This window comes from Poecilia formosa, unplaced genomic scaffold, assembly GCF_000485575.1.
Source record: "Poecilia formosa unplaced genomic scaffold, Poecilia_formosa-5.1.2 Scaffold12, whole genome shotgun sequence".
NCBI lineage: Eukaryota > Metazoa > Chordata > Actinopteri > Cyprinodontiformes > Poeciliidae > Poecilia > Poecilia formosa.
The window spans coordinates 548,216-570,478 of NW_006799951.1; the positions used below are offsets into that span (position 1 = coordinate 548,216).

General features: G+C 41.6%; 1 protein-coding gene across 6 annotated transcripts in view; it reads left to right on the forward strand.

Annotated features, from left to right (window-relative positions):
• The first annotated feature begins 2,642 nt into the window (after nucleotides 1–2,642).
• The window catches only part of dlg5a (discs, large homolog 5a (Drosophila)), a 42,772-nt gene continuing 23,151 nt past the window's right edge, over nucleotides 2,643–22,263 (forward strand). For 4 of the 6 annotated variants that reach the window (XM_016667787.1, XM_007545258.2, XM_016667789.1 and 1 more), the window contains exons 1-7: nucleotides 2,643–3,403; nucleotides 18,036–18,104; nucleotides 18,990–19,164; nucleotides 19,478–19,621; nucleotides 20,213–20,396; nucleotides 21,204–21,463; nucleotides 21,580–21,892. In XM_016667787.1, the coding sequence (XP_016523273.1) occupies nucleotides 3,100–3,403; nucleotides 18,036–18,104; nucleotides 18,990–19,164; nucleotides 19,478–19,621; nucleotides 20,213–20,396; nucleotides 21,204–21,463; nucleotides 21,580–21,892 (1,449 nt within the window). In that variant the 5' untranslated portion in view covers nucleotides 2,643–3,099. The remainder of the gene's footprint in view (nucleotides 3,404–18,035; nucleotides 18,105–18,989; nucleotides 19,165–19,477; nucleotides 19,622–20,212; nucleotides 20,397–21,203; nucleotides 21,464–21,579; nucleotides 21,893–22,263) is intronic. The other 2 variants (XM_016667791.1, XM_007545260.2) reach the window with 1 other exon arrangement.

The following is a 22,263-nucleotide window of genomic DNA, read 5'->3' on the forward strand; positions in this document are numbered from 1 at the left end:
CTAATATCATTTGAAATGCATTCCTTGATTTTAAAATTAAAAGAGCATTTGTCATTTTTACTTTACTTTTTTACTTTGATTAAATGTACTGAAACATGTTTTTGTGAAATTTTACTGTATTCTCTGTTGCATTCTACATTCTGCCGCGACGTCCGTGAGTGCAGTGCATCGCTGTAAAATATTCCACTAGCTTGAATCAAGTGGCATAAATAAGCTCATTCCCTTTGTTCACAGCTTGCTTTTTTTGTTATTTGTTGTGAACACTCAACATATTGGAAGCTCCATCATGCTCTGCTTTCTGGCAGGATTTGAATAAAACAGATACATTCCTGTGATGCAGTGAGTAAAGGAGTGTGAAAACTGAGCGAACACTGCAGTAATTGTTTTGCCACCCTTAGCTCTGACAGCTTTAGCTGAATCTCTACTCGAGCTTGCGATGAAAAAAAAAAAAAAAATCTATAAAATGCAGGGATTTTTTTTTTTCTTCTTTGAGGCCATTGGGCCGGGATAAGTGATGGATATACTTGCTGACAGTCTCTTCAATAAAAGATAAGGCTATTATCTCAACTGTTCTAGACGTACTCACAAACAAATCTTTGAAACAATATTTCAGTGAATAGTCAGACAGTTTGAAACAACACTTCAGTCGCCTAAATAATAAACACATTCATACCATCGAGATAGAAACCATCAGGCTGCCCTCCATTCACATGAGCGTCCTCAGAAAAGGGATACAGACACAATTGTCCGATGTGAGTCAGCGGAGGGGACTCGCTTCCCTTTGATATGAATGAAATGTAATTAATTTTTCATCCAAATGGAAGGCACATGGTTGCACAAGCGATGTAGCCATCAGGGCAAAGAGACGGGGAGGGGAGGAGAGGAGCGAGTTGCAGATGTCACAATGAGATTCACTGCATGCATGAATAAGGTCACGGTTTGAGAGGTATGCCTGCAGTCGCCTGCCCCTGTGCCAACAATCTCTGTTCAGCTGCAGTTTGGGAAGCAGGGCGCATCCATTGTCATTACACAGTGTTGCACAAATCCTCCTCAAATACACATTTCATTTGTCATCCCCCATATATGGCTTGGTTGTTAATAAACAATGTGCCGCCTTCTTATATTTTATCCCTTCATGGAGACAGAGCACTCTATGAAATTGGCTGCAGCTCAGAAGGTGCATAAGCCTGTGGCTACAGCCGCGGCGTTATGCAAGGAATAAGTAAATCCTCCTATTTTATCATTGCAATGACATTTTTCACTAAATAAAATATTTAACGTGGTCAGACAGCTGATTTGATGCAGTTCCATTGATTTAGTTTTGTATTGTTTCACTAATTTGTGCCACTAACTACGACTGAAACCGCCCGGACAAATGCACAAATATGTTAGCCTTGTTTTAACACAGTAAACAAAATGCAGGCTTTCTTAAGTGATAAATCTACAGACCTAAAGCAGAGACTCTCGAGTTTAATTAAACTGCATTCACGTCCCAGCTAGAGCAGGATGCAGCTCCTCAGGGAAACAGAGCCCTATTTTTCTAGGATTGAAATGTGACCGGGCAACTGACTGCAAATAGATTTCACACTCTCAAATGTGACCTTTTCTTCTGGTGTTTCTTCAAATAACATGTCTGGGCTAGATTGCAAATTTGCAAGATCATTGATCATGCCACAGCTACCATCAAAATTTGGCAAAAAACAAATAAATAATTCATGATTTCTCATTGAAACACACAAAAAAAGGTCAGTGCTTCATTATGTTCAGGATAACTCATGATTCAATTGGGAGGAATACTTGGAAAGAACCCACACATGGACAAGGAGAACAAGCAAACTCCATGCAGAAAACTAGCCAGCGGGGATTTGGGCCCAGGACCTTCATGCTGCAATGCTACAGAACTACCAATAGAGCCACTGTGCAACCCATTTGTTTTTCTCTAGTTTAGTGTTTTTCTCTGGTATTTTTATTCAAGCTTACCATACAATAGAAATTTCCCACGGATCCATGCCTAATCAAGATGTTTGACTTTATTCTGTTTGTGCTCTTTTCTAATAGTGGCTGGGTTACAGACTGATACATTTTACGTAAAATATTTTATTTTTGCATACTTACAGGTGTTTTCTAATTTAAACGGACGTAATGTGACCGTTTAGTTGTACAAATACTTGTGTTTTCTATGAAACTTTGAATAGTTTAAGAATTTGTCACAAAGTGACACATAAGGTCCTTCTACTACATGTGCCAAAAAAGGCACAAAGGAACATTTCAAACAGAAAAAGTTCAATGTCTGCTCTCCCACAATTTTAAAATACACGGCGAAATGGTGGTGCTTGGAGAAGTTATTGTTGTACCCTGTCAGTTAAATGTTTATTTATTTATTTTTGTTAAATTATGATAGATTAACTTACTTTGAGGATTACTCGTTTTGGATGTAACGAACACACGTTGCAGAACGTTTTCAACTTAATCATATCGGTGAACATTTTCCTGGATAATATTCTCTCCGTTCTCGGTTCATCCATCTGGGATTTTAGACCTACACTACAGAATAACGTGCACGCCCATTGAAGAAATGGGCGTCTTTTCTGTGGCACGCCGCCCTCTTTACCTTTTATGGTAAATATACGGACCGTTGATTGACAGTGGGCAGCAGCTGCTGAGTTGCTCAGACATGGCGGAGGGTACAGTGTAACTGAGGATCAGCGGCGGAGTTAAGTGAGTTTTCCCAGCAGTTGAGTTGGCGAAAGGAGCCTGAAATGACCCAGAAGGAGAGGAAAATGTGTTCATTTGACGAGTACGTGAGGGGGAAGCAAAAAACGAGCGCAACTGCTCCACGTTAGGAAGATGGAAACATGTATCGCTGTTTAGTGCAGTCAACAGCCTTGGGCAACAAATATGGCTTCTTGTGCCTTTTTCAATATGCTATAAAAATCGATTTCCCGTGCAACCTCATGCCGTGCTGGTTCCGACGAACTTCTGCGAGCAGCGGTAAGTTCAGTTCGGTAATCGTTCGGTACTTTTGATCGGTGAGGATCCTGACATCCACTTGGCCGTCTGGGGTTAGCTGGGAAAGCTACGGAACTACGGCGGATAGCAATGGAGCCAAAGCACAAAGAGTTGCTAGACCAGTGCCACCAGAACTTACTGGAGTCCATAACAGATGCGGACCGAGTGATCGAGCTGCTGATAGTCTCGGGTACTTTGAGTCAACTGGACAGGTTCGAACTGGACCAGAACTGCTCGTCCAGCGCCGAGAAAGTCGATCATCTTTTGAAGATGCTGATGAGCAAGGAGAGCGACCATTTCCCCGACCTGTGTGTGGCCCTGGAGAAAGCATACCCTGACCTGTACATTGCCCTGTTCAGCAACAATGGCGGTGGACCTGTGGACCACTCCACTGGTAAGAGCCCAGACCCCAACTTCTCATTAAAAAGCCTGCTGATTGAATCCAGAAATGAGCGATCCCTGTCGCGGCATAGACCTCGCAATGAGTGCAATCTGGGTGGTCTGCTGCAAGAAAACGTGCAAGACGTGAAGCTTGATTTTACTATCGGCTCAAAACTACTAAAAATCTTTTGATTTTTTTTTTGGAAGCATGGAAATATTAGTGCACATATTCGTGTGGCAGTGTTGCTATCACATTGACTGACTTTTAAAATCAGTAGAGTGCAGCAGCACAGAGCAGAAAGTCAGGACTTCAGCAAATCGCCAAAACAGAAACATCCCGAAGTCGAGATCATCACTCCCATTGGAGCTTTGTTTAGATGCAAACGATTTTGCTACAATCCACCACAAACGCTCGTTTGTCATAAGGTGGCCTTATAGTTTGTACATTATGTAGTCTGGGTTGTTTCCATGGCAACGGATTTGCTGCTGACATGTTAAGTCCATATCAACCTGCACATGACTGTGTGCATGCAAGCCTACCCATGCATTTGTTGCAGACCAAACTGCTGACCAACTGTGATGATGGTGCATTCATTTTTTTTAAATTGTCTTATTGGAAAGGGGGGTTTGTATACTTGTAAATGTATATTTACAAGTAATGTAAATATACATTACTTGTATATTTATGGGACCATAAATATACAAGGTCCACAAGTAGGTTTAAGGAAAAAAAAAGAAAAAAGAAATGGATTCGATATAACAGAAAAAGTAGCATTGAGAAATAAATGGCAAAGTTCAAATTTAAGCACAAATATTGCTTAGATATGATAAAAATTAACTGATAGATCAATATGTGCCCTTTAATGGGAAAGCTTCTATAATTTGTAATGTTTTTAGCCTCAGTCAGAAGGAGCCAGCAGGTTTTCTGGTGGTTCTAGAGCTGACAAGCCTAGAAGCTAAAATCAGGCTCTCCTCGTTGAGCTGATTGGTTCTGTGAGTGAACGATTCTCTGGTGATCTAAAAGATTTAGATGGTTCAGACCTGACAGGCAACTCTAAAAGTTCTGCAGTCCAAGACCATTTAGGTCAATAACCGTAACACCTTTTAAATGTAGAATTTGCAAGCCTTAAGCCATTGCTCTAATTAGGTGTGAAAGGATTAATTTTCATGGTGTTGACTTTGGTTATTTTGGATGTCTGATATACACCTTTTCTTCTTGTACTGAGAGCTTTAAGGAGACCATTACAATAATCTAAAGATCTAAACTACTGAAACCAGAAAACGTGTGGTAATTTTGCTTTGATCTGATATCTGGGTCTGATTCAATACCATAACAAACTTCTTGTTTGGTGTGTAAATTCCTCATTTTTAGGAATTTAGGAAAGTGTAGTTTTTTTTTTAAGTCGGTGTTCAGTCAAGAAAAACAAAATCTCTAGCTCATCATCTCTCTCTCTTGCCTCTGTTTCATGGGTGGGAGGAGAACTCTTCATCACAAGCTCCAGTTTTCTACCAGAGGCCCAGGAGCTTGAGGGATTTCTGCAGTGTTTCTTGAACTGTACTGTTCTAGACTGAGATGTCAGATGTTTCTCCAGGTATCTGTTGCAGCCATTTTTCCAGTGTGGGTGTAACTGCACCGAGGGCTCCAATGACCTGCACTACAGCTGCCGTCACCAGCCAGGCTCTTTCTAGCCCTTCCCCCCAGAAAGAGCCTCTTCGGCTCCCCAGAAAGGGGCCTAGGGGCTTCTTTCTTCAGAAACTGGAGAAACACAATTTCTCCAGTTCCTCGTGTTACTTTTTCCAGATGTTTCCATCATTTGGAATGACCACATTGATAAATAATGACAATAATCACAAAGTCTGGTTTTACCTTTTTTCCTTTTCCATCTTGAGGTCCCACCGGATCTTTTTTGGTTATTTTCCACCACCTCGGAGGATAACTGCAGCTGTGACCCAGGGATCTCTAGTTTGTAGATGTTTCTATATACTATACCAGCCAGTGATGAGATATCATAAATTCCTTTTCTGCTAATATCTTATACCCAGCTGTGAGATGCTTGATTGTTTCTGGAGCCTTTTTGCACAGCCTGCAACTGGGATCTGGCCTGTTAGGGTAGATTTAAGCTACTATTGCCATGGTGCTGAAGGCCTTCTCCAGTGCAGCCTTCTGGCATTTCAAAAAGTTTCCAGTACTGATCTGGCTGGGGATTTTTTTTAATTTAGTCAATTCTGCATGTGGTCTGGTTTAAAACATCACTGTATTTTTTGTATTTTTTTTCGTTCATGTGCATGCTGAACTAAAAGGCCTCTACTTTATACACTGATTACCAGTACCATTACACCTCTGATGCAAAGGAGAAAGTTACCGTACTTTATTCTGAATGGCCTGGAAATTGAACCCTGATGGACCCCAGATGTGATCTTTGTATTGAGCAGATTTTTAAGTGCTGAATTACACAAAGTAGTCCTGGTCTGGCATTGTTGGATCTGAACCAGATCAGCATTGACCCACCCCACTTGTCCAGTCTATCAATGAGCGTATTATGTGAAGGACGGAGAGCCAGTGTGGCCATTTGATTTGTTTCCTCTCCTCGCAGCTACTGCCTTCACTTCACTGGTTTTGGTTGCCGTTTCACAGAGACAAAGGGACATCAAGTGACTAAAAGCCAGTCAGTGGCTCTCTCGCAACTGGCATCGTGGCCCGGAGGCTTGAATTCAGGATGAGCCAGAAGATCCAGAAGTTTGGAGGAGATGAAGACACATGCAGTGTTTCACATGAATAAAGCAACCTTGCAGGCAGTGCTTCGAATCATAACACAGCAGCCTTATCCCGGGAGGACTACATCTATTGTTGAGTGGTGCAAGGTTAGCCTTAGTATATTGGTTGAAAGTAGACCTTTGCAACTTGTGCTGAGTTGGTTTCTTGCCGCTTTGCTGACAGGATCACTAATGCTTCCTTAAGCTTTATTACTTCCTTGTATTGAGTGTAGCTGCTGGAGAATAACACTCAGCAGTGTGGATTTGGGCTTCCCCTGAACACACACCTTTTTATTCTAAAGCACCAGGCCTTGGAGGTGACATGTGTTGTATTTGGAGAAAGCGAGCACAACTATAGTGGGTCTGACTTGTCAGTCTGTGGTTATTCAACAGAGGATTATAGCCCAGCTCTCCTCACTCTGGGATTAAACTTTCTCTGCGAGACACGCTTTTTAATTCATTTGCAGTCATCTGTATTAGCTGCTGCGTTTCTGGCTTACTCTTTTCACAGTTACGGTCTTCATTAATTAGATTTTTGTTGTTGTTGTTGTCATCATTGAGAGAATGATGAGGGTGATCTAATTAATGTTTTAACGTTGTCTTATAAGAGCCTGAAGACAAGTGGTGTACCTTCAGGCAGAGAAGCTGGTAGAAAGGGATCATCGGGGATGAAATCCTCAGAGCGGTGGTGTGTCTGTGAACAAGGCAGGGTGTGAGAGAAGAGGAGAGGTATTCTGAATGTGATGTGTCTTGCTGATAGCAACCTGCTCTCAGCATGTCCTCGTCTCATGCTGCCTGCCTGCTCTTGTTCTCCACTTTGCCGCCTGCGCCAGCTAAGCCTCCAAAGACACGCATGTACAAAATCATCCAAAGACGTGTCGTTCTGCCAAAGGAAAATGGTGCAGGTGCACACGTTAATACGCAATGATTAGCGCCCACAAGCTGTAAATAATTAGTGGCAAAGATGGCAAACTGCTTCATGTTTTCTGAAGAGGGTTATTTAGACACAGTTTTTAGATTTGTGCACCTAAACCCTGCAGCTTTCCTGTTGCGAAAGATGTCTGCTAAATATTGACCATGAATGAATTGTATTGACCCTGCTTTTCAACAAGAGAAAGCACTCTCTATGTTCTCAGATTTATCTAAATGCATTTTTACAAATGTAAACACCAGCAATTAGGCTCTATTCATTCCCTAGCTAGTGTGCTGTTTTCCGCACACTACATATTTATATCCATAGAGCGGTAACACATTTTCACTTTTTGTAACTTTACAACTATGAACGTCAGTGTGTTTTGGTCGCAATCGTCCACCTAAATTGACAGGCTGAGTAAGAAGAGCATTAATCCAGGATGTCCCGATAGGTCTTTGGTAACTCAGAAGGAGCTGCAGAGATATAATGCTCAGGTGGGGGGAATCTGTTGACAAGACACCCATTAGTTGTGGACTCTTATTGTAGCCTTATGGAAGACTGTTGGCATGAATAAAATTGTGAAAGAGAGTCAGAGGATGTATGGTTTGCAAGTAATATGACATCAGACTTGTGTAGCGATTTTGAGGACACTCAAAGACACTTTGCATGAAATCTGTTATTTCCATTCATGCACACACTCAAATGCTGATGGTGGTAAGCTACTGGATTGTAGCTGCAGCTGCCCTATGGCAGACTGATAGAAACAAGGCAGCTATATTGCACCATTGGCCCTTCTGACCACTGCCAGCAGGCAAGGTGAGTGAAGAGTCTTGTCCAAGGACACAACAACAGAGACAACAGCAAACCTTTGGTCAAAATAATTAAAAAAACATTTTTTTTATTGTCATGCTAAACATGATATCAGAGTGACACTGCATATCACTCTGAACACACTCTCCTCACTCTAACATGATGGTTGCAGCATCATATATTCATAGGAAGACGGTTGGAAAAGGTGATTCCAGGGATCTGGTTACAAACTTTGAAACCAACATCTCATTTATTTAATTAATTATGCCCTTGTTTATATTGGTCTTCTTGTCTGCTTCTTTTGCTTTCTTGACTTGTTTTCTCATTTTTGGTACTTCTGATCTTCCTTTCCCCCCCCTCCCAAGTGCTTTTTAGGTCTTATAGGCTTTGTTCCTCCAAGCCATTACCACGACTCACCAAGACTCTTTATCCCAGTGAGTAGCTATATTTCTTTGCACGCTAAAACGTTTTGCCAGTGAGACAGAGGCGGGTGATAGGCAGAGGGAGCAAGAGCGACTGAGACAACAGGGCTTTTGTTGAGAAGTTCTGCAGCCCCCAAAGTGCACAGTCAGCAGCTTGCTCTGTGTACAGCAGCCCAGGACATGGGGCAGTGTTTCTGTGTTATAGGAGGAGGGTTGCTGTCCTCTGTCAACGAGATTCTGTCCTATAAACCACTCTTTCCAGACGAAATGAATTATGACCGTGGCGCTCTTTGTCACCAGCAAGGCTTTTAAATACCTCCCAAGAGCTCGACCTGGCTTTGCTTTCTCCGTCAGTCCGAGTTTGCATCAGTGTCTGTCATTCTGTGACGCACGTCGCCACTTAGCTTGTCACCCTACTTTCTTACTCTTCATTGCTCTTTGTACCTTCCTCTGACTTCACCACCCCCAGCGCAGTGTTGTGAACACGCAGAGGAAGCCATCAGTTTGTCAAGCTGTTGGAATATATTTAGATGGAGACGTACTCGAGGATGGCCTTATTACTTTTACTAGCTTTCCCACTTGCATTATTATCTAATTTTTAGGCTTATCTGCATTTTAAAATCTTTAGACTTTACACAGTTGAACTCCAGTTCTTGAGATCAGCAGGGGAACAAGTGTGGAACCTATCTGGACTGAGAGACTGCTCGCACATGAAGAAAGCTTTATTCAAAAGCAGCATTAAGAACCGATTACAGTTTACAAATTCACTGTGGGGTAACCGGAAGAACTTAATTTCAGTAGACATGTCCTCAGACACGTTTGTTGAATGAATGAAATTTAATCTTTTAGCCATAATGACCGTTGTTACATTTAGAGGAAGTAAGGGGAAGCTTTTAACTTAAAACTCTCTCTATCGCTCCTCGTGGCAGCTGCATCATATTAGGGGACTGTTTTGATGCTGGATGAACTGCTGCACTTCGCGATTGCATGGCATGATGAAGACCGAACATATTTTAGGAATATTGAAACGGCATTTCAAGACATCAGTCAGAAAGCTACAAACCTGTGTGCAAATGAGTCTTTCAAAACGTTAGTCGTCCTAAAATTACTGTCAGAATAGTTACAAAGCGACTTTGAGAGACATCGGGATCAATATTTTGTTTTGTTCATATTTTTATGTTGAGCAAAGTAAAAAAAAGAAACTATTTTAAAACGTTTTCCATTTCAGTGGTACTTTCTATTATTCCAACTGATGTTGGCTTGCTTCTTGTCAATTTCCCTTGTGTTTACCACGCTCTTCACATCTTCAGTCCAAAGAAATGCAGAAATAAAATTCAAATGCTTTGAGCCCTTTTCATTGCCCGTTTAAAGAAAACCTTCTCATCTGTAACCTCAATTCCTGCACAAACCACAACACTTTCCTCCTCTGAATAATGAAAACAGATGGCTGTGGATGGTAAAATAAAACACGAGTAGCCTTTCATGTGTGCGCACACAATATCACCATATTTCTGATGCTCTGACCGAGAAGATTTTTTTTGAAGTACTTGTGTCAAAACAGCCAGCCAGCCTCGGAGTCTGCTGGCTCAAATCAGCTTTAAGGCAACCTAAGAGTTATCGGTCGTCTGAAGTGGTGAAAACAGGTTGTGTTTAGCAGAAGAAGCCTGGCTTTCACCTCTCCACTGGAGTCCTTACTTTAATCTAATGCAGATGAAGGAAATCACATGCAGTTCTTTTCCACGGAACAAAGGAGAGACCGACCCAGTTTTACTGCAGTAATGGTTCTCTTAAACAAAATGTTCCCAGTGATGACATCCAAATTAGCATTACGTGTTTGTCCTCTTTATCAAGTCAGGATTATTGGCAAAAGGCACAGCGCTGACATTTTTAATAAGTAGTATTTTCAATAAAATCTTTGTTTTCTAATTTTGGTCTCCTAATATGTTTAGATTTAGCACTAAGATTGCAAATTAATTTGTGATAAATAAAACCTATTCTGTCTATTCTGCTCTGTCCCCTTACGTGTGCCTTAGCATCTCTGCAAGTCAGAATCAAACACCGTCAGTGTCTTTAGGCTCCATCTGATTGGTATAAAGAAAATATGTGAACGGAATTATAAGTTGTCAAGATTTTTGAAAACCCATTTTCTAAAGTAATCCAGATGTCTTTTGGTTTTTCCCCTCCACATAATCTGATGCTAGATTCTGAACATTTATTTTTCACATCTGGACCATTGTTTCTGAGTAATAATTATGCCCTTTTCATCATGATCTTTTTTAGTTATTGCCATTTCGTGTCACGCTCTTTTAAGTGGAACCCACAAAATCTTTTCTAAATGCACATGGGGTTCCTCTGTAATTAAACACGACTGGAATGTCGTAAAAATTTATAACATTTCAGCGGCTATTTTGTTTTTGCTCCGGCTCTGTTTTTGCATCGTCCTAGCTGCAGCATGTTACGCAGCATTTGGAGGACATGTTGCAGACATCTTTCACCCTTTTATTTCTGACCCCAGGAGGAGGCAAGCTGTTCAGCAGGAAATTATGCCTCGTTTATGCTGAGCTAGGCCTCTTTGTATAGAGATAATAGGTTGGTCTGGATGGCACCGATGTGCCTTTTTTTTGTTGTTTTTTTTAGGATTCTTGTGCTGCATATAGGGGCTGTGACAGGTTTGTTGGACTAAAATTTTCTCTCTGTGTCCCGAATGACTTGCAGAGATCCAAAAACGCTCTGGGGTTCAAGCTGTTCATGGCAGCCGTGATTTTCAGTCAATAGTGGAACGGATGTTATTTTGAGATGCACCGGAGGCCAGAGTTTGGACCTATATATTAAAAAAAAGATGTGTGGGATTTACCATGCTACGATGAGCACTGAGGTGTGAGGCAGGGAGTGTGGAGCCAGCCTGGAAGTATCCCTGTCTCATAGAGTCATCATACAGTGGTCATTGTTTTTTTGGCCAAGCACAAACTCTCGAAGGCGGATGATCAATCTTTCACTCTGTCCGTGAGGTTTCACTGGCTCCATGCCCAGAATCCTGGTCTGTGGTGTTGCTACCATCCCAGAAATCAGACCCACTCACAGTTTACAGTAAGTCCCGGTACACAGTAAAGAATGTATGAAATTGCTTAGTAATTTTTATGTTGCATAGTGACGATTCGAACCTTTTTAAAGTCTGAATGAGTGCTGCTGTCTGTGTCGATGAATTCTGACCAGCTTTTTCAAATATGTTTTTTTTTTTTTTTTTTTTTTATGATGGGATTGTGTGAGTTGCTTCATGAAGGTCCTGGCCCTGGGGTCTTTTTTCATGAAGTTTGGCATGTTGTGCATGCATGGGTTCTCTTCTACTGGCAGGTTAGTCGGTGTGTTTCTGTGCTCGGTTGGTTGTTCTGTTTGTTTCTCTGTTGCCCCTGTTTGGAACTGGCAGTCTGTTTCTTGTGCACCCCGCCCCTCACACAATGATCACCAGACCCAAACCTTCCCCCGCCTTCCTTCACATCCCCTCCTCCCCCCATCAAGCACACCCTTACTGCTACCCTCTCGAAGGGTAAGCAGGTATAGACAGTGATTGCATGTGAAAGCCATTCCCACCTTTAACAATGCATGTTTATGCCGTTTGCTCATAGAATAACATTTATTTTAACCTAAAACATGCTAATGTAAAAACTTTGTACTATATTGGTAAGAAAACATTTGCTGACCTGAACCGCCTCATTTGAACACAGCGGAAATGAAAACTAATTATCTTTCACACAAAACATTAGTATCACATGAGGTCCTCCTTTACAGCTAAGCTGTCATCACTCAGTTTCTTCATCCAGGAGCTTTTGGTGAGATCTCACCTACAGAGATCTCACCCAAATCTTAACAATGCTTCTTTCTTTTTTTTCAAAATTGTTATGTTTCTACAAGCCTAAATTCATTCTGTTGTTTTTTGTGTGTTTTTTTTCATGGAGCAACACAAAGTAATGAATAATTGTGAAGGTAAAGGAAAAGGGGGGACACGGTGTCCAACATTTTTTTTTACAAATAAAATTCTAATAAAAAAAAAAAAACTTGTGCGGATTAGCTGCCTTTACTATGACCTTTAATATCTCTACACAAATTCCAGTGCAACTACTAAACAGGAATCCACCTGTGTGTGCAATATAATCTCTTTCTGAACACAGCTGTTCTTTGAAGGCTTCAGAGATTTTATTAGCGGACATTAGTAATCAAACTACAGAATGCAGCAGACGGGTCAGGGAGAAAACTGTGCCGACATTTAAGACGGGGTCAGTTTATAAATTAATGTCTTAAACATTGCTGTTTAAGACATGAGGTCTGGTCAATCCATTATCTAAAAAAAGCACCTATTAAATGAGAATTTAATTTTTTGGAAAGACTTAACAAATAACTCTATACACTTTTCATGTAAACTGGCTGAACTACTGTTAATTTGCAAAGAAGAAGAAGCAGCAGCAAACAGTTTTACTTCATAGGTGGGCAAAGCTGTAGGAGACTTCCACCTGTAATCACTTCAAAAAGTAAAATATCAAATTTCAAATAAAAACAAACTGTTTCTACTTAGTAAATTCAAAACCAGAATAGTTTTGCTTTAAAACAGAAAACCAAAGCTGTTGGGTTTTCTGTTAAGAAAACTGAGCACAGAGCTCAGTTTTCTTTATAACAAGCCCTCCTTTACAAAGCCATTTTTTCAGCCGTGTGACGAGCTCTGATCTGACTCAGAGTTATATCAGTAACACAGCAAGTTAAACCCCCACCCTCTGAGCCGCCATCCTTCCTAGACCCTGGGAACATGTGCAAAGCAGACGCATCATTCAAGCCTTGAAGGGAATTGTGTGAAAAATGGCTTGTTTCAGTCTATAAATCTACTACGTTTAAGATATGGAGTGTACATAGCTTTCTATTGCCCAACCTTAACCGTTGCAGAAAGTGATATACAGAGAATGTAGATATAAAATGAGGGATAGAGGAGTTCTGCTGCTGGGTTGGTGCTCAATCTTTGTAAATGAGACAAAGTTGAGGAATAAGAAGCAGTCTTGCAAAACATTTGTGGGACTGAAATGTTTCTTATTTAAACCACATCATCCGTACCGCGCATAAAGCCCCTGTCAGGATTTAGCTGTCAGAATTATGAAGACAGTCTTTCTGCTTTCTGGCTTAATACTGCCACATCCTTTAGCTACACAGAAATGGGCAGTAAAATCAGTCGGTAGTTTTCAGCAGCATTAGTTTGTTGTATTTGGTCCTCTAAAGAGTATGAAGCTGGGGAAACTAGAGTTGAGGGATATGTAGACTCATTGTGGCTCACTGACAGAAAGATGAGGCTATGTTGCCTTATAAACAATTGTATAAACTGTATTGTAGATTTATATTTTAAATCTCCTGCTGAGCCAGGAGATGTAATATCTCACTTACAAAGATGATGTTTTGTTTACATTTTGACAGACGCTCACAGCAATCCAACATTACTAACCAGGTTGACCACTGTTCTCAGTAAATATATTTCTCGATGGCAAATGATGTACTAATTGGTGCTAAATATACTAATTACACTACAAAGTATTTTTTTTCTTGAATCACAGGAAAGTGAAAAGCATATTATTTTCTCACACTGAGTTCTTGTTGCGCAATGCAGACACTGCTAACTTTTGAATAGCCTGATATTTATTGCTCTTGAAACGTAAGATTTTTGTTCTTAATGTTTTACTTTGAAATAAAATCTGGAGTGTTCCCGATAAATTTGCGTTCATACTATAAGCTTTTCTAAAATAAATCAGACTTTTTCTTATTTAAAACACACAATTTTTGAACACGGCTGATATTTTCATTAAAATTTTGCAGTTATTTTTTGGTAGGTTTTTTTTGTCTAACCCAGCTGTGAAAGGTTGGAGCCACGCTTTGCATGTTGTTGTGATAGTCTGAGGCTCCTTTTTTTTCAGCACATAGCAAAGTCAGTTTCCCTCTCATCCACTTTCTCCATGGCAACGACTGTCGTCTTGGTTTATGAGCTGAAGAACATAATCTGGTTGTCTGAAGCAACTGTTGGTAGCGTAGTACACGGTGTGACTGCAAGGGGAAGCAGACGGAGGAGTGGGGGAAGTGGAACCTCATCGGTGGAGCAAGCACTCCCCTGGCCTATTTAGATGACAGCGAAAGGGCCTTTGTTGCCATTGCCTCAGGACTTCCACTGGAATAATTCCCACCTTAGATGCTAGTGTGTTGTAACATGTAACTGCTCCTGTTAAAGTACACCATGACTTTTATCAGTGACATTTTATTTTGCCATTTCCCAGAATTCCTCCGGTCCTTTTTCTTTCGTCTTCCAGTTATAGCTGGTATCTTCTTCTCCCACTGTGGAGATCAGATCTATGCTTCCCTAATGGAGCTCCGTTTTATTGATGCTGTGAATGTGTTTACAAATGATCAGCCTCCCTCCCAGTTTGTGGCTAGTGCTAATTGGTATCGATAATAAAAAGGCCTCTCGCCACTGACTCATCTTTGCCACTCTGAGTCCCTCCGTGCTGCGTGCTGGGTTGAATTATCAGCCGGTGATTTTAATCTCATTATAGAAATTGTGGCGCACACATTTCGTCCTCGCAGAGCAAGCGTGTTGTGTATTTCCAAAGATTGTCCCAGAGCTGCTGCATGCGTAGGAGTTATAGCTGTATGCTATTTGGTGAGTGGCTTTAGTAGATTACTGGGATTTATCCAAGTGGCTTGCCTTTTCAAATCACACAGTGAAACATAGAGGAAGGTGATGTTCAGAGGTGCACCAGTAGTTCAGCCAGAGATCTGACTCAGACTTTTTTTCTTCATCTGTGCTCAAAAGGTTAAATAGGGAAAAAAATCAATCGGTACTTAGTTTTAATTACTTTAAAACTAAGAACTACCTGTGTTTTTTTCATTTTCATTTTTTATAAATGTATTAAACAGCAATATGTACTGTGAGGTATTTTTCTGGAGTTTCATGAAAATCTGGTAAAATGTGGAGAAATATGCTCAGATGAATAAATGGAAATAATCTTATATCCTCATTTCCTGGTGAATTTGGTTTGGTGCCATCTGTTGAATAATTTTTCTATTTGACAAAAAAAAAAAAAAAATCATTTTCTTCCAAAAATCTATTTTATTTTTTCTTAACTTTTACCACAAAAAAAAAACACAAAAAAAGATTGCACTTAATGATATAGAGATGTAATTGAACTGAATGTTAGAACTGCTACCTCCAACATGACGGTAAACCCCCCCCAAAAACCAAATAAAGCCTTAGTTAGACATTTGTAAATAAAAAAAATAAAAAAAACATGTCTGTTTAGAATTTCAAAAGATATGTCTGAACTGGAAATGAATGAAAAATCGATCAGTTTAGTGAAGAGTACAATTCTCAAGATCTACCCTGATCTAAAGGGTCAGGGTAGAAACTGTAACAAATGGCTACAACAAAAATATATATTTCTTTTCTTTTGAAAAAAAAAAAAAACGTTTTGGTTCTGGCACTGCAACAACTTGGTTGTAGCTTTTTAAATGTCTTTACCATAGCAACGCAATTCTTCCAAACCATCTTTTGCTATATTTATGTGCACAGTGAATTTGCAGCAGTAATAACTTTGCAAAATGTCTTGCTTAAATGCTGTTTGATATTTTCAACAGTGTTAAAAATTAATCGATTTAAAATTGAACTCAAGGAAAAACAAATTACACATTAGCTTTGTCTGTTGGCTCATCTCACCTCCAGATGTTTCCTCATCATTCATCACTCTTGTGATGATGCAAACAGTAGATCACACTGGTCTTTGAAGAACTTTTAGAAACGGGTTCATTTTGCAGGGAAGCATAACCTGCCCAGCTGTAGCAACCCAGCGACTGGAGCAGAACATGACCAAAAGGCGGAAGACACAGACACACACTTACAACTCGGGTCCGCAGGCTGTACCGCACACACAGCACCTTGGAGGAAAAGAGCTTTTAGTATTTAGTTTAAAAAGTTAAAGAAAAAGAATGCTTTTAAAGAAAAGTCAGTCGACATACTACTCTAGTCATCATGATCAGTTTTGTAGGTTAGCTGCAGTAGTATTTTGTCTGTGTCCAATAACCTGTAGCATATTTTGTCTGTTTTGGTCCCTTAGTATAAAAAGTAAGAAAACGGGATCAATCCGTCTAAAAAAATTTGAACTGGAAAAACAAATGCGACAATCTTAAAAGAAAAAAAAAAAGTGTAGAGAAATGAGATGCGTGCAATTACTGAGTGAATTTTATCATCTGAGGGTGTTTCTGTCCATGCAATATCTGTCCTCATAACTTTGCCATAAGGTTGCCCTCAAATACGCCTGTTTTTCTTTTTTCTTTGCATCAGAGCTTCACTGAGTTTGCCTCTAGGATATTACGAAAAGATTTATCGTACAACTAAGCTGACACAACGCCTCGCAGTGGCTCCCGTCTGTTTTTGTGAGACACCGTCAGTCACATACTGGGTTCAAGAAGTCAAATATTGCATCGGAAAGCCACCGAAGACACCGAAAAAGCAACATGCAATAAGCGAACCACTTTTTGCATCGACGTGCCGATTGTAGAGAGTTACTGCTGTGCAACTCCACAGCACTTCTCATCATGTCTGGTGGAACAATACGCAATCAAAGCTGTGTGCTGGAAGCACTTTGCAGAGCAGGAGGGTTGAGCGTCAGACAGGGAATGTCAGAACATATTAAAAGCCTTTGCGCTTTGCTGCTCTCCTCCCACCCCTCCAATATACACTTCTTCCTTATCTTTTCTGTGACTTACTTAGGCTATCTCTTTTCATCCATCCTCTGCTTGCCCATGCCCCCTCTGTTTCTCCTCTCCTTCCCTCCGTCTGCTGGCCCTAAGATGGAGTGGCTCAGTCGCACAGAGCTCATAGTTAATTAGGCTTGGCCTCGTCACACAGGAGAGCTGCAGCTAAAGCCAGTGGGAAGCAAGGGCAGAAGTAGGAGTCAAGAACTGCTGCTGTCAAACTGCGACTTGACTGCCACTGATGAGGCTGGCCACCATTTCCGCTCTCTTTTAAATCCCAATTTTTATTTTATTTAATTTTTTATATACACAAGCAAGTTCCTGGATTCTGAGCTAACCACAAGATTATTGTGGTTAGAATAAAAATGTCCAGTTTATATGAATTTGTTTCCACCTGGATTTACATGAAGCGTAGTTTGTAATGCCTGCATTCGGTTGAGCTTTGAGTTTTTGACTGCAGTGTTGGCAGTCAAAAACTGAGCCAAGCTGGCCACGCTATGCCCTGTTTTCACAGGATGACACAGTTTCCTGACGGTTCCGTAAAATTTACGTGGTACGCTTTTGCTCAAGACGCACCATTAAAACATAGTACATCTTGCACACACTCCGTTCTTCGTGTTATTATTCTGTAACACTCTGAGAGGGGCCCACAGAAACCGGCCTGCCAGTTCAAAAAGCACACCTCGAACTCGGCTCAGAGCAGATCTCTGAAAACAAACGGAGAAAATTCTATCGATTTCTTTATTGATCTGGGGAAGGTTTATTAAATGCAACGCGTAGGATACAATAACGGGTATAAAAGTCAGATTTCTAACCTGGCTGCTGAAAGAAAAATGGATTAATTCAATTTGAATTAATATTAATATTGTGCATTAAACAAAGAGCTGAGTATATAGTATTAATTTCTCGTCTCGCTGTACTGTGGGTTTATCATTCTGTTCATGCTGTGCGTCTGAATGGCTCTCCTGTCCTGGCAGGTTCCACCTACAGCGTCCTGTCCACCATGCCATCAGACTCGGAAAGCAGCAGTTCTCTCAGTAGCGTTGGTACGTATAAATAACGAAAGACTCCTGCTGCAAATTTTTTTTGCATCGGAGTGGGTGGGGGAGGTTGGAATCCAAAACGGGCCAAAACAATGCCGAAGTAAATCCAGGAAAATGAAGGAATGTGTTTATAAATGCCTGATTTAAAGGACAGGAAGTTGGATTTATTTGTCCTCTTAAAGCCCACAATGTGTGCAAAAACACTCGACCAATTCTTCCCTGTTTTCTAAGGAGGTTTGCCATGTCTGCCTCTCCCTGTTTCTGACAGAGGTCCAAGTGACTCAGCTGTGTTACATAAACCCAAGAAAGATCCAAAAGGTGACTCAAAGATGCACATAATCCCCAGACTTCCTGCCGGGGGTGTTCTTTTGAAGAAAGCGATCCTGAATGTGACTCTGAAATGATCTTCCTGATCTGACTACTCGACAAAGATTTACAATATTTAAGCATAGATGCTTTACTGGAGTGGAAAAGTACTGCAATCCATGTACTGGCCTGAAGAATCTTATTAGTTGAGTTGAGACTGAAAAATGACTCCAATAAATAAAATCTGAATTTCAGTTCTGTCTCTCAGTTGTGTGTTGATAGAAGTACTCGAATAAACCATATTTAATAATAATCTTAATATTCTGTTACTAGATAGAGCAGATCATCCTAAACTCGTCTCGTCTTTCTTTCTTTATCATTTTTCTAGTATTTAAACATTTTTTTGAGTTAAACAGCAATTCTGATCATGAAAGTTGGGAAAAGACAGGCTGTGTAGTAAAAGCGATATATTTGAGATGATCACCATATTCAGTATTTCTCGTAGCCATTTTGTTAATCAGTTAATACACTAAATAGTTTTGCTGTGTGCAATAAGTGGCTCAAATGGGCTCGTTGTCACAGGTTCCCCCGTAAACGGTGAAGCGTCCTCCCCGCCCCCAGCCGTTAACGACAACCGTCACGCCGGCGACAACCTGGACACCATCCTCCTGCAGCTCCGCCAGGTGACCAGGGAACGGGACGAGCTTCGGAAGCGTCTGGCGTTGGCATCGCCTGGGACCACCTTCGATGACTGCAGGTACAAAACCTGGACTGAACCGTTGTTCTTGGACATTTAAGGTTTTTATTTTTTTTGTGATATGTTCCTGGGAGCAGCACAGCTTGATCAGTAACGGTTGTTTATCCAGGAAGGCAAAGCCACTGGGATTACAGTGTCATCAGTTCTTTCTGCTGTCTTTTCATCTGCTAATTCTCTGCACTTTGGAATAATGTTGACTCTACAAACACAGAGTATTTGTCCTTGAGCTTGAATGAGCTTTAGTCTTCAGGCTTTTAGAGCATTTAAACAATACATGGCAGAATTCTGAGTGCTTGCTGCTTTTCTTTTATAGGCCAAATCCCAAAGCCAGCCATGACTACGAGCGCCTGAAAAGCCAGTGCATGAGGGCCATGGGAGACCTGCAGTCTCTTCAGAACCAGCATACCAAAACACTGAAGAGGTGTGAGGAGGCCGTGAAGGAAGCCGACTTCTACCAGTAAGCATCCCTCCAGTAACGCCAGTTTTCATCTCCACATTAGCAGTGAAGGCAGCATACGGCAATATGCGTCGATTAGCCAGCGGTGGCGTCTGTGCCACTCTGCTCGTTTCCGAAAAATGTAGGTTGAACATTCTGTCACGAGCCACCTGCTAGGAATAATAAAATTTTACTGCATTGTTTTACAACATTCGTACCAAATGCTGGCATGGTGCTTCCATTAGCCTAATTGAAAGCGCTCCCCTTGTAGCTACAGCCAGCTTTCACACTAACACACCTCTGGCTGTACAGAAATCCTGCTCGCTTTTTAAAAGCTCGAAAACGAAGGCATTTATGAGATTGAGTCGTTCAGCGTGACGGCTCGGGAGCCGAGGGCACGTTTCTGATCGCTTGTTATAGCTGCTTGAGAGTTGGAGTATTTTGAGAAATATGGAAAAAATGCTGAATCAGGAACTTGTAACCTTTTGGAAAAGCACGAGAAAGTATTTGGGTCTTTAATGTGTCGCCATATTCAGAAAATCCCATTCTGTCCCTGTAGCTACTTTAGTATTGTCCAGGTATATTCCTGCTCATCTTTCCCCCCTCCCCCAGTATGCTGCACAGCCGCGTCCTGGGCGACCAGGCTCTGCTTAAGGAGGAGATGGAAACGGCCAGGAGGGAGAACGCCCAGCTTGTCCGAGAACACAACCACCTGAAGCAGAACTGCGAGGAGCTCAAACGACTTCACAGTCAAGACCAGAAGGAGTTGGCAGACCTTCGGCTGCAGCAACAGCAGGTACCCAGCTGTGACACAAACTCATCACCGAGTGGATGATGAAGCCGCTCGGATGCCGTTTTGTGAATATGACGGTCAATTCAATTAACATTTGTTTCTGTGCTGAAAGAAACGATTTAAGATTTTTCAGTGTGTTCTGTTTTTTTTTTTGTTGTTGTTTTTTTTTTACCTAAAATAAAATGATAGAAATCTAACCTTTTATGTTCTACGCAGTGAACAATTTGTTCCAAGGGAATTGCGACCCTTATTGTATTACTGTAAATTTCTCTTACACAGCACCCATGGGTATGCTGCTGTAGTTCTAAACAGGGCAGGAAAGAGGAGGGAGATGCATGCAGAGCATTTCTGAAAAGGGCAAACGCAGAAGAAAAGGGCTTGGCCTCGGCGAAGGGCATTCTGATCTAAACCGTGTTGCTACAACTTCACAGTATAGCCAGTGTATGTTGCATAGCCGAGGTCAATCCAGCTAGCCGAGGTCAATCCAGCCCTAGGGTGATGGCAGATCTCTCAGGAATCGGGAAGACTGGATCAGCAAGACTGTCGGGAGAAAGTGAGAGGGAGAGAGAGACTTACTGAGAATGACTCGAGTCTGAAGGACAGACGCTGTACGTAATCAGTTTAAGTCGTTAAGTTTTATTCAAGAACACAAGTTCAGGTCAATGAGTCTGCCTATTTTTTTTTATCAATCGTATTTTTATTTGATTGTAAATAGAAACCTCTCTGCACACCGATGCCATCTGCTGCTGACATGGTGCACAGCAGTAGCAAGACAATAGTTCACCGTTTTACGTGCGCTGCCCTGTCCAGGTGATGAGGGAGAAGGGCTCGTCGGAGGTGTTGAATCAGTTGTACGACACTGCGATGGACAAACTGGAGGGCGTGAAGAAGGACTACGATGCCCTCAGCAAGCGCTACGGCGAGAAGGTGGCCAACCACAACACTGACCTGAGTCGTCTGGAGCAGGCGGAGGAGGAGAACCGCCGGCTGCAGAAGCAGATGAACGCTTTGCTAAAACAGCAAGACTCGGCCATGCACTACCAGCATCAGTTCTCCACGTCGATGAGGAGGTGAAAGCACAAGCCGAGGGCGAAAGTTTAAATCCAAGCCACCATTTGATCAAAAAGTCTCAGCAGGTGGCGGTGAAACTCTGAGCTGATTCTTGCCGCGATCCTTTGGTCCGCAGGTTTGATTCGGTGCAGCAGGAGCTGAACAAGTCGTCGGCTCAGAACAAGGAGCTGCAGAGGGAGATGGAGCGGCTGCAGTCGGAGGTGACGCGCTACAAAAACCTGCAGCTGAAGGCGTCCAAGGACTGCGAGAAGTACAAGGAGGAGAGGGATTCCGTCTTCAATGAGTACCGCCTCATCATGAGCGAGAGGGACCAGGTGATCAAAGAGCTGGATAAGCTGCAGACCGAACTGGAGGCGGCTGAAGCGCGACTGAAGAACACGTCTTCAGAGCGAGTAGTGGCTAGTGAGGAGTTGGAAGCACTCAGACAGGTGGGAGTTTAATTTATTTTGCATGAGCAGTTTTGCCTAATAATAAATAGTTTTTCATAAAGAGGAGTCATTTTCCATGAAAGATGCTGTAGATTAAAGTACGGATTGAGTAGTTTGGACGAGATCCAACTCAAGAAATCCAAAGTTCAGGTGACAAAAACCTATGGACAGGACATGCGTCGGTGTTGCACTGCACAAATCTGACATTTATTTTATTGAGAAGCTGCCAGCAGAAAGCCACGCAGGGAACACAGGAAATATGTGAAAGTGGTCAGACTGAACTTTTTAATCCACACTGTGAAGGGATACCAACGATAAACATCTGCAGAACAATCACCACAAAACAAACAAATATTTTAGTTCAAAGCGTA